Here is a 27440-nt window from a genome sequence, read left to right on the forward strand (position 1 = left end):
ACTCGGCCTCTTCTTTAACATAGCCGCACAGCTGTAAAATGGAAATACACACTTTTGTTTGCACAGTAGAAATCTTTATCACCTTACACGAATGATTAACCAGCATACCTAACCTCTTTGGTTTACATATTCATGTGAACTTTCAGAAAATAATGAAGTTATACGTAAAAAATTGAGCTACAAGAAGTGAAAAGAGGAAGTAAGAAAGAAAACATGACCATGATGATTTTTAGTAGTTACAGGAAGGGAATTTACTGGATATATTTACTTTAAAACCCACACAGTAAAAAAAGAAAAAAGAAGATAAGGACCTTGATTTGTTTTTCAAACATGATCATTTTGTTCTATGATAAAAATAAACCAAGGTGCATCATATTCAGCCTGCATACTGCTATTCTTTAAACCACAGATGAACCAAGGGAGCTCGGGGGTTTTCTACAATATATACATTCAGGAAATACAAGTTAAAGTAGTTGCCATGTTCATGTGATGGACAGGAAGTCTTGCAGAAATAAGGGGAGGAAAATGAGCTGCTCACAAACCACAACATGTCACATGATATGAAAAGAGAACTACATGGTGACAAGTCACTGCTGCCTTCTGTCCTCGCGCTTGAAATAGTTTTACCACTTTCACGGTGAACACGTCAACGCCACAGACGCGAAGGACGTGAAATCATACTTTTGCTTTCGGGAGACAGCAGCAGACATGTTGAGTTTATGCAGTTTTTATGTGACAAGCAAAAAAAAAGAAAGAGAGGGACTGGACATGTCACACAAATGGTGCATTTTTGCTGCAGTGAATTACACAATCATTCGCACGTTAAAGTCAGAGCATATTTTTAACATATTACATTTTATCAAAATGTAGATAGAACAATAGTTATTAGTTTGTCAAGTAACAGTGCAACAGAAACGCGTAGCATTATAGGAGAGTTAAGAAACTGAAAACCAAAAAATATTTTCACAATGGAGATTTGTCGAGCACATTTAACATATACAGTGACTCATGTCAGGAATTTATAAAAAGCTGTGACTGTGTCCACGTCATTCCTAGCTGAGCTGGAGAAACACAATACAGGAATTTTTGCATCTATGAAAATGTGATAGCAGGGAAATATCCAACAGCAGTATAATAATGGGCACATTTACACAGTCCCCTCTCAATAAAATTGTCACTCCATCGTAGAGTAAATCTGGACTTAATCCAAAGGGCTACAGCCTTAATAGTATCTCTGTGAGGAACAGCGTTGCCTTGAGCTAAATATTAATACTGGCATGCTAACACACAGCTGGAATATGAATCAAGCAAAGTTTCAAAGATTGCAGTTCCGCTAGTGACCACATGAGACTCTAAAAGTGTCATTCCCCCATAAAGATCCGCCTTAAAATGTTACTTTACAGTAACTTTAAGTGAACATACTTACAGCATACTACTCCATGCTATTCCTTCTTAATAATAAGTCAGGGGGGACTTTCTTATAACTTCTACTTCTGGTTTTTGGAATCAGAGGTGATTTTCTTAGGTCAGTAAGTAGAGTAAATGACCAGAGTAAAAGTAGGTTGGAATAATCAGCAGCTCATGACTGACCAGCAGCAACTGATTGAAAGTACCTGCATCAACAACTTTGGATTGCAAGGCAATTGCAGTTTGTTTTTCTGAGACAATTTCTCTCTGACGCATCTTTTTTTTTTTTTTTACAATACAAGACTCAACTGAACTGCTTCTACTTTGGTTCTATTCTTATATAAATTGCGGTTGCCGAGCAGCTGCAGCACGTTACAGTTAAATCACCATCCTGTAGAAACTACATCACTGTTTGTGGTGGGTTTTCTGAATTCTGAATGCAAGTAGGTAATGTGAATTTCTGTTTGTGCAGTCAAACACACGTGCCATTTTACAACAAACAGATTAAATTAAATTGCTGACTCGACCCCATTCACTTGCAAACTGTTAGCAAACTGATGTCATCTTAATGCACTAAAATCGCCTTGAAAATGGCAACTGACTGCAACCATTTCAAAGGCAACAGCACTGCAATTTTATTTTACTCTGTAAGTCTTCATAATGCCAATGACTTTGTTCATTAGCTTGACTGTAGCATAATACTGGTGATAGGAGTCACTCATCTGAACTTCTGGACTGTGTTCTTTCTTGTTGTTCTTGCTTTTTTTTAGTCTGTTACTTAATTAACACCAATAAGCACCTTTCTGTGCTTGTGGATTTCACCCATACAATTTATGGATGCAGCAAACCAACTTAGCACTTCAACTTCACCTCACACAACAGCAGCCACAGTGCTAATGGTGAGTCTTCAAAATGTGGAGTCTAGAAGCTGGTGAGTGCCTTAGTGGGTATGTCCACCAGCATGCTACCATACAGTGCTAATATTTGAAAGGTATAATGCTTACCTTACCTGTAATACTTACCCTGTTTAACTTCCCGGTTTGGTGCATTAGCATGCTATCATTGCTAATTAGCATAAACATTTTCCAAATATTTGGCCTGAAACTAAAAATTCAAACAAATGAGAATTTAACTGGATGTTGGTACTTTAGAAGACGACACATGATCACATGAGTTTTTAAAATTCTCACATGGTTCCATCACATTTCACTTATAGTGTTAAAGAATGTGCACGCACATTTGATTATCCACAAAGCAAGGACAACCTATGTCACCTTAGATGAAAAAAACAACAATATTATCAACTGTGACTGATGCATATTCATCACATTTGGCTTACAGTATAAAAAAAAACAATAGAAAATATACGCTGAAAGTTGACTATGTATATACTGAATTGCTGTTTTGGATTTCCAACAAGCAGTAGGCGGAACAATTAGTACTCAAGTTTAACCTCCATTAAGTATTATATATAACAGCAGAAGCAATTAAAAACTTTGCATCATTAGTTTTTTGCTTCATCTCCGGAACAAGTGAGTTGTTATGTTGAGACAAACTGTTTCTAAAGATTATTATTAAAACCATCAGTTGTCAAAAATTATAACCAAACAAATTCAAATAGCTTAGCCTGGCGGATACCACACAGGAAATGGGATATTTTTTGTACAGAGAGTCCCACATTAGCAGGTATTGGGCACAGTTCTGACTGGTTTGAGAGTTGGTTTCTAACATGGACCCAAAAAACTTTTAATGGAAATGACAAGAAGCTTAAACAGAACATCAAAGGCGTCACTAACCAGTACAAATTGTCTGTCTTATGAAACCAGATCTACAGTAAAAAAAACATTGGATCTGCTGAGCTGAAAGCAAGCCAACAGTACATTTTGAAAACTCATCAAATGTCATATTTACTTCTAATTGCAGTAATTTTGCTTTTAAACATTCTCCATTGCGTTACATTGTTAAAGAAGAATGAGATTTACTCGAGTCTTGTGTGTGGGTGAGTTATTTTGAAGCATTATCTTCATCAACTTTAATTCCAGTGGTCACCAAGATAAACAGTGTGTGCAGAATCAGAAGTTATAACTGATTTAAAAATGCTTTAAAAAAGTTTGCTGACTTTGCCCCAAATTTAGGTTTTAAAGATCTTTGTTCCTCTCCTGGAAGTTAAACTTCTACCACCGTCTTTGCTGCTGAATTCAGGATTCTTTGAGTGTCAAAGTGATGTCAGTTTAATTCTCTAAGGATTTGGTGGGAATGGTGTGGGGATGACACTAGAATTGGTTCTCAAACAGCCTTTGGAAACAGCATCAATCAAAGTATCATCAACCTGAAGCTTCTTGTGATGGAAAAGTTTTCACAGGTGTCTGAGTCTAGCTGCTTTTCCTCAGAACTCTGATTTGGCACTCACAGAGCTCTCATGTGTTCCCTTTAACTCTCCGCTGGTAGCCCCTGACATCCCGCCATTATCTTTACAAAACAATCGCCGCAGTGTGCCGCGGAATTTCTCCGCCCCAAACAGGTAGACCAGCGGGTCCATAACACCATTCAGGCAGGTGAGTGAGGAGGTGAGGCGGTTGGCCAGGCTCAGGCCTCTGCGTGTCTGGCATGAGACGTCTGGGTGGCTGTAGCCCAGGATGAAGGTGGCCCTACTCATATGATAAGGCAGAAAACAGACCACGTAGATGAGCATAACCAGGCCAATGGTGCGCAGGGCCCTTAGCTTGAGCGCCGGCTCCAACCTGGAGCCGCGATGCAGGCTGTGAATGATGAGGAGGTAACAGGAAAGAGTGACGAGGAAAGGCGGCATGAAGGCGACAGCCAGCGAGATCAGAGCGTTGCGTGAGGCCTTCTCCCTGTATAGCTGCAAACACACCGTCATGTTGTCCACCTGTGCAGTCTGATGGGTGACAAGCAGCGGTGCCATGGAGACAGTAACTAGGACCCAAAGAGAGAAGCTGATGATGTGAGCATAGCGAGCACGACGAATCTTCAGTGACCTCACAGCGTGAACCACAGCCAAGTATCGATCCCCTGCTACACAGGCCAGGAAGTACAGGCTGGCATACATGTTGACATAAAACAAAAAACCCACCACCCGGCAGGGCACCTCGCCCAGGGGCCAGTGGCCTCCTGTAAAGTGGTAGGTGGCCCTGAGCGGGAGGATGATGACATACGATAAGTCTGCCACAGCCAGATGAATCAGGAAGACGTTAGCTGGAGAAGAAACGCCACGCTGGTGAGAGAAAATCCAGAGAGCCAAACTGTTACCGCTCAGCGCCAGAACAAAAACCACGAGGTAGAACCATCCAAACAGCTGGTTCTCGATCGTGGTCGCCAACACTACACAGCTCTCTGATGACTGATTGGATGGCAGATGCATTGTAGCAGACTCCATTTTGGTGACTGTGGAGACAGAAAATATTATAATTACCATTACCTTTAAACCATTTCTGTAGTATAAGCAGAAGTGCATATATTCAGGACAGTTACGACGGGTCTAATTTTGCGCTGCAGGCTGCAGAGGCGGTCAGATTTCTGACCTGAATTTGAGTACTTTTGATTTTTTTTTTTTTAAGTTTATACACACACACACACACACACACACACACACACACACACACACACACACACACACACACACACACACACACACACACACAAGACAGCAAAGACAGTCCCAGTAGATTGGATATTCTTTAGATCTTACAATCACTTCTTCCTTAGAAAACCCACCCACTGCTCCATCCAACCCCGCCAAGCTCCAACTGTTCACTCTTTGTATTTTTTGCTCTCTTTTCCCTGTTGCTTTAGCTCACTCTCTACACAGAAACATCACCGGGGCGTGAACAGCAAAGTCTGACTTTAATTAATTTAAGGCAAGGCTTCCTTCCCTTTGGTATTTCTGTTGAATCCAAAACCAGCATTTCTACCGTGTTTAGCTGGGGCTGAACTGTCAACCCACACAAAAGATGTTTCTGTAGCTGATGGAAGGTTCCCAAATGCAAAAAAACCTCCTTAAATTCAACAAGCCTGTTTGTGAGAGAGTTCACATTAGAAGCTAAATACATGAAAGGAAGATTTGGAAAGTGAAACAGACTCTGTTTGGTACACCTATTCAACTGCTCATTAATGCAGTTATCAAATCAGCAAATCACATGGGAGGAGCTCAGTGCATTTAGACATGTAGGCGTGGTGAAGACGGTTGTTGAAGTTCAAACTCAGCATCAGAATGGAGGAAGAAAGGTCATTTAAGTCAGCGGTCCCCAACCCCCGGGCCTCAGACTGGTACCAGTCCGTGAGTCGTTTGGTACCGGGCCGCGAGAGTAGAGGCTCAGGTGTGAAATGTATGGTTTTCAGGGTTTTTATCGGTTTTCAGCGTTATTTTGTTATCGTTTTTATCGTTAACTCGGTTTTCCTGGGTCTTTTCACGTGTGTTATGAATAAATCTTCTTTTTTTCGGTACCGGTACTAGTTTTATTTTGTTGTATTTATCCGCGACACCTTAAAGGCCGGTCCATGAAAATATTGTCAGGCATAAACCGGTCTGTGGCGCAAAAAAGGTTGGAGACCGCTGATTTAAGTGACTTTGATTGGTTGTTGGAGCCTGATGGGATAGACTGAGTATCTCAACTGGAGATCTACTGGGATTTTCCTTCACAAAGGGTTTACAGAGGATGGTCCGAAACACGGAAAATATCCAGTGAGGAGCATGTTGATGTCAGAGGTCGACATCAACATGTCTGATACTAAAATCAGACATTAGAAAATTGGAAAACTTTGCTTGGTCTTCCACGTATCAACGGTTCAGGCTGCTGCTGGTGCTGTAACATTGTGGGGAATATTTCCTTGACACACTTTGGGCCTCTTAGTCCCAACTGAGCATCATTTAACCACCACAGCCTGTCTGAGTATTGTTGCTGACCATGCCATACCTTTATGACCACAGTGTGCCATCTTCTGATGGGATAACACAATGTCACAAAGCTCACATCATCTCAAACTGGTTTCTTGAACATGACAGTGATCTCAGTCCAATAGTACAACTTTGGGATGTGATGGAATGGGAGATTCACATCATAGATGCAACTGACAAATCTACAGCAACTGTTTGATGTTGTCATGTCAATATGAACTAAAATCTTTGAGGAGTTTCCAGCACCTTGTTGAATCTATGCCATGAAAAATGAAGGCACTTCTGGAGGCAAAGGGTAGACCTACCTGGTACCATTATGGTGTATCTAATAAAACGATTTCTGCGTATTATGCACAGGATAGCAAAGAATAAGATATACATTTAAAGATATATGTTTGTTTCCTACTACTTCAAAATAAGAACTTTCTAGACTTGTATATTGAAAAGATCCATATCCAAAGACTATCAATAACATTTCCTGATGGTTTCTGTGTTCTCTTTATGTTTTAGTGCTCATACAGTTATTTTTAGCTCAAAGATATTTTTCAAAAATAGCTTATGTGATTAAACAATGCAGGATAACCACAATGACTCACACACACAAAAAAAACCTGACTGGGCTAAATTTCACTCCCTGACTTTTGGCCCTTTATGAAGCAGCATGGCTCTTTTCAGTGGGTGTTGTGGGACCCACATGCCAGGGCATTTCTCAGCCAGGGCTCAGAGTCAGAGCTTTCAGTCCCCCTGAAGAAAGAGAACTGCAGTCCCAGCAGGGATAACAAACCAGAAACGGAGCAGCTGAATGGAAAAGCTTCCATAAATGCAGATAATCCTGGAGAGAGATGAAGCTGAAATACGCCTTCATCACGGCGATCTGGATAAGCAGATCTGTGCAGTGAAGAGGAGACTGAGCATCCTGGTATTGGTCCTTTACACACAGTGCTTATGGAAAAGCTGCAGCAGCTGTAATGTGTGAAATCTTCCATTGTCTAATGTGAAACAGGATTAAATGAGCCCACTTCATAGTAGGCAAGTATAGAAATTTGTTGAAACAGTGCAATCAGTAAAAGATTGAGCTATTTGGGTTTGCATGAGCAAAGTGAGAAATTTACAGAAAGGTTTATTTAGTAAATCAGAGGCAGGTATTTAGTTCAAGTTATAAAGGAACAAATAATAAAGAGGACTTACTGGACGGGCACTCCTAAAAAGAAAAGTTTTTCTGCTGGAAGAAAAGAGGAGATGATCAGTGCAGGAGCAGGGAGCTGTACGTGAAGACAGGGAGTTCGTCTGCCGCTGTGTGGAAAAACTGGCGCTCTGACATGAGGAATGCTGTCCTATAACCCCCCTATCTCTCTCTCAAGATGTTCTCGGGAATGAGACTGTAGCTCTTTTTGTGTCTCAACAAATTTGATAACAGAAAGGGAGTCCCAATGGGAGCCTTTCGTTTGAACCCTGACCCCACCCTTTCTTTCTCCATCCCCTTCTTTTCAGAGAGCCACTTGTGCGCTTCACAATAGGCTGAGTCAGAATGAGCGGCGCATTTCAGCAGCGGAAAGAAGAATGGCATGCCTCAGTCGCAATGAGTTTTGGGGGTATGGCTCCATGGTAACCAAGGCTAGTTGTGCATTAAGTGCCTTTACCATGAACTCCCAGCCTCCCACTGACAGATAGAAGATGGACTGTGTTGTTAATTGTGTTGTTAAAAGTTTATGACTGAAGTCTCCGAGATGATCTTTTGTACATGGCCTGCTCTGTTTTGGAGGGGGCCCCAAGCCCTCACTATAGGAGAGCCAGAGAAAAACAAGCCTTGAGAGGGGGTTGCTTGGAGGAAACAGAGGCCCTTGTTGCTGTCTTGCCTCCTGGGGGCATCTTGAATTGGAATGCCCAAAATAATCAGTCGCATAGCCGTCGGACAGATGTGGAGAGGGGACCCACTGACCAAGGGGAGATAATATTTCTTTCATACATGAACTTCACAGCTGTGTTTCAGACACATTGGCCCTTCTTCTCCTCTATATCATCGATATGCAAATGGTATTCTGTAGACTTGAATAAAACCACTATCTGCAGACTGTGGAGAAGCTTTGACATCACTACTCTGTTAATCTACTGCCAATTGCTAATTGGGACAGCCCCCCGCTTTTGTTCGGCTTCTCCACTTTGTCTGTTATTCGTCTTGTTACCCCGAAGCAAAAACATCCCCTTGTGCAAGAGCACAGCATCATAAATTTATCATTCTTCTTACTGCTGGGAGGGTTTAGCCAATAAAACGTGCTTTTTTCTTGCTGATGAAAGAGTTTAATAAAAACAGAGATGCTTTCATTTTACAGGATAATTCTGCCATTGTATGTAGCTGTGGACAGCCTCCCACAAGTAAACAAGCATCTAAGTTTATCAGTTAGAGATGGCAAATGAAAACAGAAATACATTCAGGCCGATTTAAAACATTTTAAAAGCATCAGTACCAACTTTTTTCATTTAAAGTTAATCAACTCAAGAACAAAAGTAACCTCAAATAATCGAATGTGTATTTGAACTAACTTTAAACCTATATTGAATTCAATTCAATTCAGTTTTATTTATACAACGCCAAATCACAACAACCGTCACCTCAGTGCACTTTATATTGTAAGGTAAAGACGCTGCAATAATACAGTGAACTTATTAGCTTTGCTATTCATCCATTAAAACATTTAGATGCTCCTTTTTTTTTACAGCTATCCATCACAGTTCACTATTTGATCATTTTCACCTTGCAATGGTTAGTTTCAAAATTTTGTTTGTAATGTTGGGTAACAGCTGAGCCTGTTGGTTATCCCTGATCGGTGTAGGAACTGCTGACAACAGACGGTATAAAAGATGGATGCAATTTCCACATCTGAAAAAGTGAAACCAATGTTGAAAGGTCTTAAACCTGGATTCTCTTTAATGGCCACCAGGGGGCCAGATCTGTGATTGCAAAATGCTTTGCAGTCCTATAGAAGTCTATGAAAAAATACCTCCCTGCTGGGTCTATGGTTTCGCTAACTCATTTTTGGTTAAGTTGGATAAAAAAAAAAAGTCTATTGTGTAAATTTTGGTTATACTATAATAGAAAGGAAGATTATGTCTGGCTTCATAATTGTTCATCTCAAGGCTTCAGAGCATGACTTCAGAAACCAGTGAGTGATGTCATGTAGTTGTGCATCTTTTAAAAGAAGTGGAAAATTCAGATTCATCAGGGACAATGTGGGGATTCAACATCTTGCCCAAGGATGCTTCGACATGGTGATTGGAGTATTTAGGAAATCGATTCACCAATCTTCTGATCGGTAGAGCTCCTCAATCTCCTAACCCACAGTTTTCCCAAAGAAAGCTCATATTAGTTGTCCCACGATGAGCTTTATTGTACGACAGTGGACAGTTAGAAATGATCACAGGGTAATAGTTAAAACAGTATCTGTAAAATTGACATAAAGGGAGAATCATTGTGGAGATTAACTTTCGATATACTTTTTGAAGATGGGCTAATTTAAAGGTTGCATCTGCAACCTAAACACACAAATTGTGAAGTCGGTTTGACACTTGTCCAGCTTTCACTGTGATTTGAAAATTTTCCAGTGTGAGGAAAATTCAACTTTGTAATATTTTTTTGTTTTTTGAGAAACAAAACACTGAATAGAACTTTGCTTCCAAGAAAATCTTTAATGTTTTTACACCAGGTAAATTAATGTCTAATAATTGTCCGGAATTCAACTTTCTTTTAATCTAAAAAATTGAGTACACGTGCAAAACGATGCGTCATGTGCACATAAATGACATCTGCGACATTTTGGTGAGCAGAAACAGGTCAAATATTTTGAGCTAAAAAAAAAATCCACAAATGTAATGAAACTGACATTTACACGAAGTTCAAGAACAAATCTTATTAGACCTAGGTCTTTAACTTTGACTCGGATTCATTCAAATTGGATTTATTTATTCATAATAACACGCTAGAATTATTTAACTTGAGACAGTTTTGGTTTTGTGTTCATTATTAAAAACACCAAAGAGACCAATAACTTCTGATTTTGTTACTCATACACATACCAAAGCATACATGACTTTAAATAAAAACGGAGAAATCTGCAACTACTTCGTTTCATCTAATAATTCAATGTTTTTTTTTTAAGGAAAGCACAAAAAAGTTGATTGCTAATCCAAAAACAGAGAACTACTGTGAGTACAAGTTTCAGTCTGCAGCTACAGACACACAGCATGCTTTCAGCGAGCTGTCATGCCACAGAGTTTAGATGTCAAAGCGGCGGTTCCTGGTTTGCACAGTCTTCCTGTCGCTGAGGTACATGTTGACGTAGGAGCTTATAAGATCGTCCATCTTGTAGCCCTTTTAACAGAAGAGAGTGATAGAGTGATAGTAAAGAAAAGGAAATGTAGACAAAATATAAACCAAATCTTACAGAGTGTTTCACGTCTTACCAGTGACGTTTCACACAGGAACTTGCTGCCGTTGACTAAATTACCAATAGTCATGTGAAAGTAGGTGCTTCCACTGGACCAGTTAGCAATGCGGTTGAATGGGTGAGTTGCCAGAGTTTCCTTCAAAGAAAAAAAAAAAACATGAATAAAAGCATGAATAAAATATTGATATGAGAGAAGGGCACTGAAATTTTTATTGCTCCATAGAGTTTTAGACTTTCTTTAACCTTGGTTTTTGGATGAATGATTGTGAGTCCTTGCTTGCTGATGGCAATTCGCACAATATCTGGAAATTTTTGCTCTGATGTTTGCTGAAAAGAAAGAAAGAGAAGCAAATGAGGAAACTGTCAAGCTAGAGTCATGTTGCACTATTTGCAGAAAGAGTGCTAAAGACCAGAGGCTCGCCAAATAGTGACAGATATCAATAGCGATCACATAAACACGCTGCCCACGCAGCCAATCTGATAGCTGATACCAAGATAACCATCGTGTGAGCTGCACTCGCTGGAGGCCTCACCTTCACATCAAAGAAAGCACAGCCAAACGTCGGCCAACGGTGAACCGCCTTCAGGAACGCCACCTTAGCTTCATCAGCTGTCATTCCAGTTTGTTTGTTAAATGAGGCGGTAATGTTCTGAAAATGAAAGTACAGATGTATCACAGAGTGAAACAACACCTTCAAGTGACCACTGCCTCTAATGAGGTTAATGATTTTCTAGCATTAACACTGATGATTAAGAGGGGAAAAATCCAAACCTACATGACCCTGTTTGTAAAAGCGAACCCTAAACCTAATAAGTGGTTGAGCCACCCTTAGCAGCAACAAGTGCAACGAAGAGTTTGCGATAACTGGCAGTGAGTCTTTTGGTTCACTCATCTTTGCAGAATTGTTGTAATTCAGCCACATTGGAAGGTTTGCAAGCATGAACCACCTTTGTTTTTTCTTAAGACACATTCAGTTTGAGTCACGAACAGATGGCTGGACATTCTTCTTCAGGATTTTTCGGTAGACGGCAGAATTCATGGATCTGTTTATCACGGCAAGTCTTCCAGGTCCCAGCCCCAGACACACTACACCACAGAGTATTTTCCCAAAACTCTCAGGGATCATCAAGATGTTTTCTGGCAAAACTCAGGCGAGCCTTTGTGTTCCTTTTGCTCAGCAGTGGTTTTGGTCTTGGAACTCAGTCTCTTTCATATGGTGTAGTCATGAACTCTGACATTAACCAAGGCAAATGAGGCCTGCAGTTCTTTGGATGTTGCTCTGGGGTCTTTTGTGGCCTGTTGGATGAGTTGTTAATGCACTCTTGGAGTACATTTGGTAGGCTGGTCATTCCTGTTTCAGGTTTTCTCCATGTGCGGATAACGGCTGTCATCGTGGTTCATTGGAGCCCCAAAGCCTCAGCTTTGTAACCCTTTCCAGACTGATAGATGTCAGCGACTTTGTTTCTCAGCTGTTTCGTTGGATTGTGACAGAATTTATGGATCCACGTTGTGCTGCTTTTTGAGATCTTATGTCTTATAGTTGAGATATTATGTTGCTTTTTTCCCCCTGTGTGTCTTGCTTCCAAATTTTATTGTGCAAGCAACTGTACATAGAACTTACAACTTTTATTGTCAAAGATCTTTTAGCCTGCTTCAGTTTGTCGCACAGGATCTATTTAAGTGACTAGTTGATTCAGCAGGTGTGGCATTAATAATACCTGGGTGTGTTCAGTGACACTGAACTCAGCATTGTAAAAAAAAAAATGGACATATGCAAAAAAGGGATAGTGGATATACTGGACAAAGATAACATGTCTTTTGTCCTGTTTTCCTTCTCTCACCGCAACCAGCCATGGCAGATGGCCGCCCCTCCCTGAGCCTGGTTCTGCCAGAGGTTTCTTCCAGTTAAGAGGGAGTTTTTCCTTCCCACTGTCACCAGAGTACTTGCTCACAGGGGGTCATATGATTATTGGGTTTTTCTCTGTATGTATTATTGTAGGGCCTACCTTACAATATAAAGCGCCTTGAGGCTACTTTTGTTGCAATTTGGTGCTGTAAAAATAAAATTTCATTGAACTGAAGAGAACGTTTAAGATGACGCTGGCTGGCAGGAGTTAAAAAGGAAGACAACAGAGATTTATTGTGGATGTAGTAAAAGAGGAAATGCAGAGGGTTAGTAAGACAGAGAAGGATGCCCTGTGATAGGGTGAGATAGAAGCAAGCCGTCCTACCTTCTTCCACTCATTTTCAGACATGGCCTTCAGCTGGTCAGTGGGCACCAGCTCCTTCAGCAACTTGGGAATCATGACTAACTGGTTCTTATCACTGTTGACCTTTATGCAGAAGAGCAGAGCCGCAATTTTGAGCATTTCCTCTTTGGTGCACACATGATAGCCTCTTAGGTATTTGGGTAACTCCTGGAAATTAGAAAGACATTTCGTTTACTTAAGTTAAGTTTTTCAGTTGCAGGCAACTGTTACTAGATTTTAATCGCCAACTCCATCTTTGTGTGAGGAGGAATTGTGTTAATGGAAACATCTTGCTTCATATCAGCTGGAAAATGGGAAAATGAGAAATCATTCAAATGTACCTGAGGGAAATGGAAGATAAGATCTGCTTTTGTGTCTCTGCCAGGGATCACGTTGAACCACAACTTCCTCATGAAGAACACAGTATAGTTGACCAGCCCACCTGCGGAACACACACGAGCACAGAGGTTTGTACAGGTATATAGCAGACCATTTAAAGTCCCGCCGTCATTCTAATCAGAAGATGATTTATTACCATCAATCCTTTTCACACTCTTGGACCAGTCAGTGATTTGCCTCAGACTGTCAAAGAAGTAGTCCGTCTCATTCAAACTGAGAAACTGAAACAGAATAAAAAAACACAACAACAGGCTGGTTTTAGTTCATCAAAGATGCCAGACCGTCTATTGTATAAATGTATAAAAATACTGAATGAACCTTGTCATTTGTTTTGACAAAAATGCTGAAGCCATCTGCTGAAGACAGTTCAAGCTTCCTGGAAATGTTCAGAAGGAGATCCTTGATCCTGGTGTTGGTGGCCACTTCAAATATCTGGAGAAGGATGAGATTAATCTCAGATAACACCAAAATGCAATCTCCACCCAGCAATGGCCTTTTCTGGTTTCATTAAAAGAGTTGGTGTTTTTACCTCATCTGTGTCATTAGGGAAGTGGATTTTGTGGCGGATCTGGGTGCTGTTTTGTTGGATGGCATCTAACTCCACATGGTGAGGTGGGAGCTTCCTGGGCTCCATCCTAGAGCAGAACAACAATTATTAGGTACCTGCCTTTTTGTTCTTTTTCCTAACAGATAAGTCCAAAGGTTCAGTGTTTCTAAAGCAACTGACTTTTCTTCTTAGTACCACCTCAATTTAGGTTAAATGCTAAATATACCACCTGCCTAACAGTCTGTTGGTCCGCATTTTGCTGCCAAAACAGCCCTGATGCATTGAGGCATGGACTCCACTAAACCCCTGAAGGCCTGCTGTGGTATCTGCACCAAGACGTTAGCAATAGATCCTTCAAGTCCTGTAAGCTCTGAGATGTGGTCTCTATTGCCCATTGCTCTGTGGTTAAGTTTAGAGGCTCATGTGCCCATTTCTGGTGCTTTCAGCGGTGGAGAGGAGTCACCATGGCTACCCTGACTGGTCTGTGGCAGCCCCATATGCAACAAACTGTGATGTACTGTGTATTCTTACATTTTTGGCAATTTGAGCTACATTGGCTACAAGCTGGGATAGGCCAAGTGGAAGTGGATGGATGGATGGATGGATGGATGGATGAATGGATGAATGGATGGATGAGCCAGCCTTCAGTCTCATGCATCAGTGAGCCTTGGCCAGCCATGACCTTGTCGCTGGTTCACCACTGCTCCTTCCTTGGACTTGGACACTTTTACAGATACTGACCACTGCAGACTGGGAACACCCCCAAAATGTTCTGATCCTCATGCCTGCCCATCCATTTTTCCTGCTTCTACATCTACTTTGAGGACAAAATGTTTTCTTTCTCCGTGATATGTCCCACACAGTAACAGGTGCCACGATGAGGAGATAATCTGTGTATATAATTAATGAGCCAAAAATGTAATGTATGAGTTACTCCAGTACCAAAAACCATGTGGTCTTGGACTTCTTGGAATATGAGTGTGAGTATATGAGAATATGAGTAATTTAGAGATATGAGCATATATTTTAAGGAGGCCACAGACTCAAGTGTACCCCATAATTCCAGTCAGTTGATCTCTTTACCACCTCACATTAGCTGTTCAGCTAATGCATTCAGGACATGCTATTTAAACTGCTTTAGCCTGTCTACAGTTACTTCTCCTTTTGCAATCCTTTTTGTAATCCACCTCCAGTGCAGCTCCTCCTTTTAATGCTTTTTCTGACCTAACCATTTATACCTATAGACGTTCACTTAGACCACACCTCACCTAATAAAGTTTGACACATGCTTGTTGGGAAAGTCACAGAACAAAGAGACAAACACTTCATCGAGCTTGTTGATATTCATCAGCCTCGAAGTCACATTCACCACACTTAACAGACCTACGTCTAACATTCAAATGATGTAAACAAAGTACTGGCTGCAACACTTTGCATTTCTCCACATTTCTGATCTAGTATCTCTGCTTTGTTGCAATAGGTGACTAAAGGGAGCCCAGTACGGGCATGATCATTCAAATTTACAACTCCATATTTTCCTTTTTGGATTCTACTAGAGTAGCTTTACATGCCTTTTATTTCCTTTACGCCTCAGTTCTTCCGATTCACTGCCCCTTGTAAATAAGACTTGCAAAGCACGTGGGCAGGTCTTCCAAATGCCTGAGATTTCAGTAACATCGTTGACAAAAACTGTGTGAAACTGAGCCTTTAAAGCAGTCCCCTTGCTTCCTTTTACATACCACATTATCTGAAAAAGTTTAACATGAATGTCCACCACAGCAAAATGAGACATAAGACAGGAAATCATGTAAATCATCATGGTTTTCTTTTAACTTCACTGTGTGAATTTTAAAAGTGGAATTATTCCCCCCTTTGTTGTGACCAGTATGCCTGTGTTTGAATGATTTTCTGATTACTAATAAAAGCTTTAATAACAAATGAGTCTCTGCAAGCCTGTTAGCATTATGGAGGAAAGCCTGGATGCAAATCAGATATATTTATAACTGAGGTCATGCAAATTCTGAATGTGGTCCTTTCACTGTGAAGATGATGCAACACATTTGTACAAAAAGGACTGTGTTCATCACCGCAAGCAGGTTCTGCAAAACTTGATCTCAGTGAATCTATAAAAAGAAGTTAAATTATTTGACATTTCCTTTTCACACCTGAGGGAGGGTGATACAACTTTCAGTCCTTTTTTACTCTTTAACCCAACTTTAAACGAGAAGCAGGCTCTATCGACGCATTCTTCCTGTCGCACACTCAAAAGCTTCTCTGTGTTTATTTGTGATACATAATACAGGCCAGCGTGCGGTACAAACCTCAGAGAGCTCTGCATGCGCTGCAAACAGTCAGAGGCAAGTGGCTCTCTGCGTCGCGACTCCAGAAATCGCTGAGCATGCTTCAGAAGAGGCTGACTGGGAGGAAACAGGCCGCAGCTTAGCCACATCAGCTGCCAGCCATGCTCCATGCTGAGCCTGGGTGAAGAATAGAAAAAAATAATAAAGAAAATAGAATCAATTTGCATCCTGGTCACTGAAACAAAGAAGGGCTACCTTCAAAACCTCCAATATTTTACCCTTTAAGTGTCTGAGAAGGTACATTTATATTATATTTATTTATATCTTGTGATATTTTGAACAGTTTGTCCTGTCATGAGCATCTTATGCAACATCATGGAAAGTTGTGTGGAAATGTGTACATGTACTTTTGAACCTTATAGGCTTATATACTGTTTAAATTTTCCACTTCTCACTGTTTTGGAGTGATCCATGACTAACAGACCAAGAAGATTGAGAGAGAACTTAATAACCGGAGTGTGCAGAGCAGACAGGTAGGCTGTGGACAGAAACTACTCTCAGTTTATTCTTGCAACTGTGACTGTGTCAGGTGAGTTTCTGCATGCATCGTGTCTTACAAATTTTTGGATGCATGTACACAGGAAATACCACGTTTACCGGTTGTTATTGTTGGTCATCTGCTTCATGATCTGGCAGTAAATCTCATCCCTCAGAGCATCGTGTTTAGTGGCGGGGCCGAAGATTTGGTCAGTGAGTTCGAGGGGATTCTGCTGCTGCTTGGTGGGGTAATCACCCATGTACTTCAGGATTGGTACACAGCAGTCAAGGATGGCTAACAATGGTGGATTTTGAACAGCTGAGGTTACAGAAATACCTATCTGTAACATCCCATTAGTCAGCATCTGTTTTCCCCCCTCTTATATTTCAAGACCGTGCAGCTGTCTCGTGGTTTCAGTTCTTCTTCTGTGTACTACTTATTACTACTCTGGTTTCCAACTTTCCTTGCTTACTAGGTTCTGGGCTTAAAATAAACAAAAAGAGTTAGAAGAAATATGAATATGTCCAGAGAAAGAAGCAGGTAAATTTTATGACTTCATTTTGTTTCATGTTGAGGTGTTTAGCTAATATCTGTCCACTAAGGTTCACTGCAGGCTTTATGTGACTGAATGCAGGGCCAGATGCCACTGTGAAAACGGCAGCTGAACAGCAGAAGATGATTGCAATTGTTCTATTAGGTTAGCACCACCTAGTGTGTCTGCCTTTTAGTAGCATCGTCGTCATCAAGCGGCAACCTGTGAAACGGAAAAATGAAGACAAAGAGGAAGTGCCAAAAAAACTGCCGTTTCGTGAGGCTGGCGAGTCGCAGTCCCCACAGACTGCTGTGTTAAAATGTCCACTTTACAGCAGAAATGAACATGTTACAGCCTGCCGCTGTTTCAGACTCTATGGATAGTTTCACCCTTCATAACAAATCTTTATAACTCCACCTGGATACTAGAGTTAGGGGTGTGCCCACTTTGATTGACTGGTGTGCTGATGCTGATCGCTGTGTGCTAGGCCTCGCCCGTGACTGAGAAACCTTATGCTGTTAATGACTTGACATGCCCTAAAACACAACGCACTTTAAACTAACTTAAATTAGAATCATGTTCTATAAAATAACACTTAAATCTAGTGATAGAGACCATAAACTCATAAGGAAAGAGTTTGCTGGGGTCATAAGTCACGTATGAAGTAAGATCATGCGCTCATAGAGCTCTGCACAATTAGACTTGTTGCCCCCTGCTGGCCATTGCAAAGAATGCAGCTTTGTTTTCCACTTTTTAGACCCAGAGGCTTTGCCCAGCTTCTTTGTTAATGGTTTACCATGTAAAAAAAATTGGTGAAAAAAAATTTAATTATTGCATCTTCTAGTATCCAAAGGATATCAGTGAAAGCTAGACAGGCTTTGTGGGTGAACTCTGGGTGGCCTCCAAGCTTCTTGAGTAGTGGCTGTCTTATTGGCTCTCTGGAGTGGACCCACAACCTTTCGGGAGCAGCATTCCTAGAGATCACCTGACGGTTCACATCCTTAATGGGCTGCCTGGAAAGAGGACAAGGAGTGGTGCTGTCAGTACTGTTTCACTGATCTGCTGGTGAAAAAAGCCAGCAGAAGAATGGACGAAATTTACAGATACCTGAAATACTCGACAGAGAAATCTTTCAGTGAGTAAGGAGCAATTCTCCCCACTGTGCCTGTTTCTTTCATGGTGGCCTGTATGATGTCCTTCCTCTGGTTTGGTGAGAGGTTGATGAGGTTCTGAAAAAAAAGGAAACACCCACTGCATTTAGCCTTCATGCTAGCGAAAAGGTCTATAACTGAAAAAAATGGAGGCAGGTGCTGAACTGACAACAAGACAGTAATGAAAGTGAAAACAATGAAAAGTTATATATATATAGATATATAGATATGTCTTCATGTGTGTTGTGATATCATAAAAATGCTTCATATCACTAATTTCTCAGGCTTTTTTTTTCTTTTCCAAAATTTGGTCAATTGTACGTTGATTCACGTTTATTCTGATTTGATTGGCTGCTCCGTACCATGACCTCGTTGGTGGGTTTGCTGAGCGTTGGCAGGATTGTGATGGCATCGATGGGGACGGCCCCGGTTTGTTTCGTGCGATCGTTTTGGCCCTTAACCCAGCCGTGGTCCTGAGAGAAATCGTTGTCTTTAATGAGCACGATGAGCTCTCCTTTCTTGAAGCTGAGGAACGTGGCGTCTTCTGGAGAGGATTGAAAAACAACTGAAAAGTCAGTCAGTTAATAATCAGGAGAAATGACGTCAAAGGAAGAGGAAGTGGGGCACTGACCTTGCTTCTCGACTTCTTTCAGGGCCACGGCGTACTGCGAACGCTCCGTCAGCCCACTGACAAACATGGTAATCAGCTCGGCCATGTCCGCCGCTGAGGGGCCGCTCAGGGTGAAGTCTCCTTTCAGCGTCACCAGAGACACGGCCTGGCCAGATTTTTTAACATTCCTGAGAACCACCACCGAGCCAAAAACACAATTAAAGCATTCCTCTTTTAGCAAATTCAACAAGTTATTAAAAAAACAAATAGTTTATGGAACAATTTTCTGAAAATATCCAATATTTCCTTCACGATTACAGTTGCAAAAAGACATGTGAGATTGTTTTTAATCAATATCAGTCCCCAAAATTTTCTTGCCTTATAATAGATATTCAAGACTGTGATTTAAAGCTAAAAAGACTTTAAAATAGGTCAAATGTTTTTATTTTTATTAAAGATTTGTCCTTTAAGGAGGACAGAAGAACAAAATCAAGTCTTGTTTATCTTTGAGCTTGTTCATAGTTTTTGGGAGCCAGAATTTCACAGTCAACGCATCCGTGTTAACAAGAGTATACCTTCAGGTAATCTTGTTTCCCTCTTGGATTCTCCTGAACAAAGCCTAAACAGGTTTACCTCATGGTGTTGACAGCCATTACTTCTGGGAAGGAGAGTTCTGCCAGCCTCTTCTCTCGCTCATCCAGGAATGTGATTCCAGTCCAGTTTATGGCCACGATAAACTTGCTCTTTGGCAGTGGAGGGCCTAGGAACATCATGGAGAAACTGATCATTTCCTGTTCCTGAGAGTTTAATCTAAGCTGTTTAAGATATTAAAATAATGCAGAAAGTATGAATTATATCAGTGAAATGCAGCAGTAGTAGCCGAGTTTAACGACAATAAGAGAACTGCAACAATGAGTCAGTTTGGTGCCATTTTAAAGCAGAAAAGCTGATTGTTGCTCGCTCACAAATTTGACAATTTGCTGCTGACAATCTGAACACTTGTAAGTGTTGAGCCTCAAACAGAGCATAAAAAAACCCAAAATAAACAAGATTTAAAGGATAACTACCCCCCCAGCCTCAAGCAACAGTTCTTTTTTACGGTTTGATTTTAACTTAAAGCTTTACACTTTTATGTACAAGGAACAAAGACGCCTACCTGAAAGTTTGGCAACCTCAAAGAACCTGGAGAAGAAGATGGGCCACTTCTGTCGAGCGTAATCGACTATCTCCGCCTTCAGCGAATCCGTCTTTTGTTTGGAACTCACATACGAGCCCTGTAACCGGATTACAAAGACAAAAGAAATGATTCTGCCCACAACATTTTTTTTAACCCTCTATATGTTACAGCATGTGATCCAGAACGTGACTGACCTGAGCATGGGCAGTGCTGACCATCTGCACCCAGTTACTCTCTGTCTTGGTCTCCAGCAGAGAGTTACTGATGCAGTCCTGCACAACATCCTTCACGTTTTCTGGGCGGCTGTCCGATCCGTGTTGGATGTACAAATGTTTTGCAGCGAGGTCAACATAGTCGTCCTCCTGGGGAAGTGAAATGTGGGGAAAACTCATGTTAGAGGTGTACGGCAGGAATGCTTAGTTGAATCCTTGGTTACAATACAAGCAATAGGAGCGCACCTTTTGACACTGGTACTCTCCAGACTTCAAGCCATGGATGATCTGCTTGTAGATGAGGTCTGTGCTGAGCTTGTCGTCACTGCAGTTATGCCAGGGGGTGAAGATCTCTTTACGGAAGATGAGGCGCCAGGGGGCGTGCTGCTCCTGGCCTCCCCTCCTCTTTGTGTCCTGCTCACACCGGGAGATGGCGTCCATCACGTGCTCCCGGCCGCTGCCCAGAGCCCACACCTTCAACACAGCTTACGTGATTAATATCTATCCATTTATTGACATACTTGTATTCATATTCAACTCGTACAATTATCAGGGAGGCATGTAACCAGTATGACCATCATTTGAAAATAACTACACTGCAAGCATCCCATCATGATTTTTTGTTTTTACTGTGTATTCTGGGTCACCTCTGTGCTTCTTTCCCTTAGAGCCTCTTTTTTTTGCACGTGCTTGTATTTTTGTGACTTCCTGCTCGCACTAGTGTTTGCACAATACGGAAATAATCAGAGCTTGGTTGAATTCTCCAAATCTAAAGAAAGATGCTTCTTTTATTACCTCCTTTACCAGAGCATGCTCTGGAGCATTGTTTATGAAAGGAAGGTAGATAAGACTGTTCCCCAATTCAGAGCATTTACAAACAGGAATAATATAAATCAATAAAAAGCTGTTTAAGTCACACCGTAACTCGAGTTTGACTGAGTGGAAAACAAGGAAGGTTTCAGATATTCCTTTCATGTAAAAAAACCCCCAAAACAACAAATTTTAACTGGCTTTATTTACATTTTTTCTGTTTTTCTTTTGCTTCTTCTCATTCCTTTCTGCCACGGAAATCAAAGGCTTAGGTCTGAGCGTTCGGCTCTGTCAACAAGTTATTTCTGGTAATGAGTGTTTTTGCACTGCAAAGTGAAAAAAAATCCTCACTCACTAACACTTTTGGGCCCTGCATCTTCACAGCTCATAGGGTGTATATTTATGAGCTGTTTATAACAAATTGAGATGAGCGGCTGATAGATGTCTATTCTGGACGCTCTGATTGCCACAGGATGCTTTCCGCATATCAGCTTCCCATTTCAGATGAAAGAATTCGGATCCGTCTGTAAACACGTACCTTTGCATACAAGGCGACGTAGATGGAAAAGCCGAAACTGTCTTTGAGGTTGATTTTGTTGGAGATAAGCTGGCAGATCTCTTTAGACGTAGATGCTGAGTCGACGGGGAGGTTAATGGAGCGGTTGTCCATAAGCATCACAGTCACAACTATGGGCTTTTTTGTCTTGGTGGCCTGTCACGGTGCAGGAAATAAACATGTTAGTTAAGTGGAAATCACAGTTTGTGCATATTTTCTGCACCTTAAGGTAGTAGCTTACTCAACTTACACAAAAACATTTTTTCAACTCTAAATTAATATATCTAGAAACATGTGCGCTTTAATTTTTCAAAGAGATTTCAGATGCCGCATAATTCCAACTGAGACCAAACCAACACTGTAAATGTGGACTGTGACGTCTCCTTGCAGCATTTTTTAAAATTCTTTTAAATAGATGTGAGCATGTTACAGGATGTTTGTATAGCTAGTGTCAGCTGCTAATGTAGCATTTCACCATCTCATCAAATTTCAGCACAGAATTTCTTTTCTTTTATAATGATAATGACAGAGTTTTCAGTTTTAAAGTTTTCACAGAAGTCGGCAGTCATATGCAGTTCTCCGAAAAAGTGCAGCCCTCTAACGTGATGTTTTCTGTGTGTTTATCAGTCTTTCACGTGGTTGTGGAGTAATTTCAGCCCTTTAGCTGTTAGACAGATGGCCTCACATTTGACTTTAGAGTACTTTGGCCTAAAGAGGAGTTCACAATCAACTGAGTGACTGCAAAATGAGCCCAAACCATCAGCCATCCTCCACCGTGCTGGCAGCTAGTGTGACGTGGTGGTGCTGATGTGTTGTGATTGGTTTTCTCCAGACATGGTGCTGTGCATTTTGATGCATTCTCAATCATCCAGGTAAGTAAATCTCCAAAAGTTAACTCTGTTTATCTGGACGTAGCGTTTTGTGGGAGAAATGTTTCGTCACTCATCCAAGTGACTTCTTCAGTCTCAGCTGACTGCAGGTTTCCACAATCTTATAAACAGTATATTTGCATAATGACTGAAACCAGCCCACTGAAGGAACAATGGGCTGGGAGGTCAGTTCCTTAATCTTAATTATGCAAATTCTCATGACCATTGATCAACAACCACTGACCAAAACCCACTGATCAATGGCCATGAGTACCATTCACAGAGAGTTGGAGAATGGCTGCAATCACAGCATTGTAAGATGGCAAAAGATGTACCCTTAGGTCCCCTCCTCGATTCAGAGATGGTCTTTCTCTTTTCACGTAAATGGCCTCCTTGACTCCACACTCAAACCTGCGTTCCTCCCTGTCCAGGATGTGTACATCTTCATCATTGAAAGAGTGTCCACTGGCCTGTAGGTGTAAATAGACTGCAGAGTCCTGGCCGGATGAGGTAGCTCTTCTGTGTTGCACCATCCGCTTCGCCAGAGGTTGTTTGGTTTCCCCGATGTATAAATCCTGGCAATCCTCCTGGCACTTAACAGCGTACACTATGTTACTCTGTTTGTGTCAGGAGACCCGATCCTTGGGGTGGACCATCTCTGAATCGAGGAGGGCCCTAAGGGTACATCTTTTGCCATCTTACAATGCTGTGATTGCAGCCATTCCTCAACTCTCTGCGTATGGTACTCATGGCCATTGATCAGTGGGTTTTGATCAATGGTTGCTGATCAATGGTCATGAGAATTTGCATATTTAAGATTAAGGAACTGACCTCCCAGCCCATTGTTCATTCAGTGGGCTGGTTTCAGTCATTATGCAAATATACTGTTTATAAGATTGTGGAAACCTGAAGTCAGCTGAGACTGAAGAAGTCACTCGGATGAGTGACGAAACATTTCTCCCACAAAACGCTACGTCCAGATGAACAGTATCAACTTTTGGAGAGGTGCTGTGTATTATTTTTCTGGGAAGGCACCCATCAGGCTAAGGTATAGATTTAATGCATAAAGTATTGTTGTCATTTAGAGTTACTGAGCATATATTGAAGGAATTTTGAAAATGCTGCATTTTTCATATGAAGCTGTATAAATCTCAGCACCTGCAGCTCCAGATAGGAGGGAGGCTCCTCTCGCGTGCCGTTCATCACGGTGCGCCGCAGCCTGTCAGCGCAGTAGGACGAGTAGCCGCTTGGAGCCAAGCGGATGAAACTTTGGAGGTACTGCGAAGACAAGAGTAAAAGGTAAAACATCACAGCATTGAAATGCGCACAGCTGTTACGGCTGCTGTACTCACCTTTATAAATCTCTCACTGGGAGGAAAAACGCCCAAACAAAGCGACAGCAGGATCCAGCCACGGAAGAAGCCCGTACGATTGTTGTTGTCATGAAGCTGTTTGCAGATCTGACAGTAAATCTCATCTCTGTGGCAGAAAACTGTGTATTAGCAGAAGCTCAGAAAGAGATATCAACAGCGGAGCTATGCGATTTCAAACTTCTGTAACCTGAGGTCAGGCCTGACGATGGCGTATCCGACGATGTAGTGGAGCTTTTCCAGAGAAGTCAGGGGTCTGTCCAGTGTGTCCGACTCTCCAGTCAAGACTTCGGGATCCTCCTTCACAGTCTGCAGAGTGGCAGGCTTGGAAACTTCCGTCTGATCGTCTGACTGTTGGAGAAAAATGTAAATGTCCATTAGCTTGGTTAAAAAGTGAACGGCAACAAAATATTCTGGCTTCTGCTTCACCTCCTCCATGATGATTGAGGTTTTTCTGAAGTTTAAACCAGATTTGGGGATTCCATTTTCTTGAACATTTGATACTTTTCTGTTTTTGGACAGTAGGTCAGTGAATGTGGAGCCCTTTCGTCCTCGAGTGCTTGCATCCGGTACAGTGTACACCTTCTGGTTTTGAGGGATCTGGTTGGGCACAGCAGAAGCCTTCCTGGTTCTTGTCAGGATGTCTATAAAGATGGAGCCCCTTTTGTTTTGTCCTGGTGGCTCAGGGACTGTAGAAGCTTGTGTTTCTTTTCTATTCCTCAGCACCCTCTAAAAAAATGAAAAAATAAATGGTCAAACATCTCTGGAAACTGGCCCATGATTATCAAAATGAACACTGATTAAATTTGTCAAGTCTCTCCTGCAAGATCATCCTCTAGTGCCATTTTGGACTGCGTCTTGTGCAACAGTGTCTTAGTCCAGTTGGTTTGATGGTCTTACTTGTAACGCATTCTACCTCGCAGTTGTGTGTACTCTTTGATGATGAAAGATTCATGAGAGTGTGAGTGTGGTTAAAAAGAATTTCAAGCGAATCAAGTGTTATAATGTCACATTTAGCCAAAAAGTGCTTTGAGTCAGACACACAGTGAAACTCACGGCCTTTCATTTATTCCTGCATGCACGCCAATATCCACGTGTAATAGAAGAACAAAAAGCCACAAATAACAGGCGAAAGATTAAGGAAAAGATTATCTACAAAAATTAGTACAGCAGTCTTTGAAACAAACCACAGATTAGGCCGAGGAAGGCTATTGCAAAGTTTAGAAACTATAACCTCAAAAGCATGATCAGCTCTGATTTTTAATCAGGTGACTGGAACAATTAGGACACCCTGATCAGGTTATCAGAGAGGCCGGCTGCAGTTATAAGGTATCAGTAGCAGTTTTTATGTGAAAATTTTTGTAAAGAGAAAGTTACAAGAATTGAGATGGGAGAAAATTTAAGTGCTGTCTAGTCATTCTGTACTATTATGTGTCAACGAAGGTTTTACTTTTTTGTTTTTTCTAATAAAAGAGAAAAGACTGAATGAGCTTTTAGATGTAAGACTCTGAATTCCGTTCTCAGTCAAAATAACAGCAAGACTCTTAGCAGATAATTTGATGCTGCTGGGAATGACTGACCCCAGACTGAAAACGAGAACCTCCGTTTTGCCAGGATTAAGATGGAGCAAACTTAAAGACATTCAGTTTTTTAAGGTTTTGATTCCTACCTGATCCAGGCCCACCATGTTGCTGAGACGTCTGTCCTTTCTGGACATCAGCTCCTGTGGCATAAAGCGATCCTGTGAGGAGGGTACCCTAGCCCGTTTCTTTGGCTCAGGGAGGTCTCCCATAAACCTCAGGATGATCCACCACACTGTGAGCGAAGCCTGGTGAAAGCACAAAAGAGACATGATTAAACTTTATTAAAAACAGACAGAAACACGTGGAATTATGATGTGTGGTGAACTAAGAGAAGCACCAGAACATCATCTTCATCCTCATGGTAGAGCAGGGGCTGATGAAGCCTCTGTCGGATATGGGTGTGGGTGGCTGCACCCTGGAAGTACATGGAGGCAAACTTGGCGAAGGAGTACTCATCCAGGTCATCATAGTCTTCGTTGGGAAGATCCTCCTCCATCTGGATTTCGTCAATGTCTATCTCTTCAATTATCCGTTTCCCACCAAAATTCTGCAAACACATACAAGCACGTGTGACTCATCGGCTTATATCTAAAAATCATTCAACACCTGCCAAAACATCTGGTTCCAAACCTCATATCCCATGGGTGCCTGCCCCTCCTGCCCTCCTACAGTGTTGGGCATTAAAGTAAGGAAGTCAAACATGTCATCCACCATCTCCTGGTCTGACTGCCGCTTGGCCTCCATCTCTCTCTTCTGTCTCAACACCTCCTCCAAGCGTCTCTGTTTCTCCAGAATGAGCCGCTGTTCCTCTTCTTTCTCTTTAGCAGAGAGGTACATCTGAAAGAGCAAAAACATTGCTCTAAGCAGGGGGCAACTAACCTTGTTGCAAAAATAAGTCAGACTACATAGAAGCCTATCAGGAAATGAATCAACTGCTCATCCGTAAACACTGAGGTCACAGATCAACTAAAGTTTTGGTCTGAGTCATCAGTTTAAATTGTTCCCTACTACAGCTTGATGTGCATTGTGTAAAATTCTGCCCTCACACTGAGTAAACAGATGATAAAGCAGGGTATGTGGCCACTCCTCGCTGGTGACAACAACAGACAAATTACCAAACTTCACAAAGCCATAAAGATAAATGATTTTATGGATGGAGTAAACTAAAGCAAGGAATAAATACTTGAAATGATGCTCTAACATTATAAAATAAATGTGAAATAAAAACTAAAATAACTGATAGATAGCAGTACAGTGGAAATAAGATGAAAGGATCAAACATCGGTGGTGGTACTTACGTCTCTCTTCATCTTTTCGAGAGCTTTTCTCGCCAGTATGCCCCTGGTGTGTGCCTGCAGCAGGATTACAGCCTTCCTCTTGCGCTTCCATTCCTTCCTGGCCAGGTGTCCTCGAACATGGGTCTGTAGCACGAGGGTCGCCTGCCTTCTCTTTTTATATTGGAAGTGGAGCTGGCGAGAGCGAACCTGTGCCTGCAGCCTTGCAAAGCCCAGCTGCACCTGGAATCGGAAGATGAGCGAAGGTTTAAAGCAAGCGACGCCTCCATTTTCACTCGAGTCAATGCTGATTTTTGAAAAAGCGACTTACCACTTTGTACAGCTTCCTGCCTTTGTGTCCTCGCCAGTATTTCTGAATCACGATCGCGGCTGACCTTTTCCTCAGGAATTCTTTCCTTTAGATGGAAAGAATTCCAAATTTGAAGCAGTAATTCACATGTAAGAATACTAAATAAATAAATAAATAAAGCGTAATGC

At 41.5% G+C, this 27440-nt stretch overlaps 2 protein-coding genes across 3 annotated transcripts in view; both read right to left on the bottom strand.

Moving 5' to 3' along the window:
- Positions 1 to 94: 94 nt before the first annotated feature.
- gpr17 (G protein-coupled receptor 17) lies at positions 95 to 8195 on the bottom strand. Its single transcript, XM_085151223.1, has 2 exons — positions 7511 to 8195; positions 95 to 4812 (listed from the first exon to the last, which is right to left on the bottom strand). The coding sequence occupies exon 2, from the start codon at positions 4802 to 4804 to the stop codon at positions 3794 to 3796; it is 1011 nt and encodes a 336-aa protein (XP_085007349.1). The 5' UTR covers positions 4805 to 4812; positions 7511 to 8195; the 3' UTR covers positions 95 to 3793.
- Positions 8196 to 9440: 1245 nt separating this feature from the next.
- myo7ba (myosin VIIBa) overlaps positions 9441 to 27440 on the bottom strand; it is a 31317-nt gene continuing 13317 nt past the window's right edge. For both annotated transcript variants that reach the window (XM_085151218.1, XM_085151220.1), the window contains 29 exons: positions 27274 to 27358; positions 26967 to 27185; positions 26299 to 26505; positions 26006 to 26215; positions 25755 to 25913; positions 24515 to 24814; positions 24276 to 24436; positions 24068 to 24194; positions 23874 to 23993; positions 21829 to 22002; positions 20727 to 20954; positions 20463 to 20630; positions 20248 to 20365; positions 19725 to 19851; positions 19113 to 19279; positions 18844 to 19025; positions 18438 to 18559; positions 18189 to 18343; positions 16918 to 17071; positions 16282 to 16437; positions 13943 to 14048; positions 13732 to 13845; positions 13550 to 13634; positions 13356 to 13456; positions 12997 to 13182; positions 11298 to 11414; positions 11008 to 11091; positions 10781 to 10900; positions 9441 to 10688 (listed from right to left, as the gene is read on the bottom strand). In XM_085151218.1, coding sequence (XP_085007344.1) covers positions 10593 to 10688; positions 10781 to 10900; positions 11008 to 11091; positions 11298 to 11414; positions 12997 to 13182; positions 13356 to 13456; positions 13550 to 13634; positions 13732 to 13845; positions 13943 to 14048; positions 16282 to 16437; positions 16918 to 17071; positions 18189 to 18343; positions 18438 to 18559; positions 18844 to 19025; positions 19113 to 19279; positions 19725 to 19851; positions 20248 to 20365; positions 20463 to 20630; positions 20727 to 20954; positions 21829 to 22002; positions 23874 to 23993; positions 24068 to 24194; positions 24276 to 24436; positions 24515 to 24814; positions 25755 to 25913; positions 26006 to 26215; positions 26299 to 26505; positions 26967 to 27185; positions 27274 to 27358 — 4348 coding nt within the window. In that variant the 3' untranslated portion in view covers positions 9441 to 10592. The remainder of the gene's footprint in view (positions 10689 to 10780; positions 10901 to 11007; positions 11092 to 11297; positions 11415 to 12996; positions 13183 to 13355; positions 13457 to 13549; positions 13635 to 13731; positions 13846 to 13942; positions 14049 to 16281; positions 16438 to 16917; positions 17072 to 18188; positions 18344 to 18437; positions 18560 to 18843; positions 19026 to 19112; positions 19280 to 19724; positions 19852 to 20247; positions 20366 to 20462; positions 20631 to 20726; positions 20955 to 21828; positions 22003 to 23873; positions 23994 to 24067; positions 24195 to 24275; positions 24437 to 24514; positions 24815 to 25754; positions 25914 to 26005; positions 26216 to 26298; positions 26506 to 26966; positions 27186 to 27273; positions 27359 to 27440) is intronic.

This window comes from Neolamprologus multifasciatus, chromosome 23 (genome assembly GCF_963576455.1).
Source record: "Neolamprologus multifasciatus chromosome 23, fNeoMul1.2, whole genome shotgun sequence".
NCBI lineage: Eukaryota > Metazoa > Chordata > Actinopteri > Cichliformes > Cichlidae > Neolamprologus > Neolamprologus multifasciatus.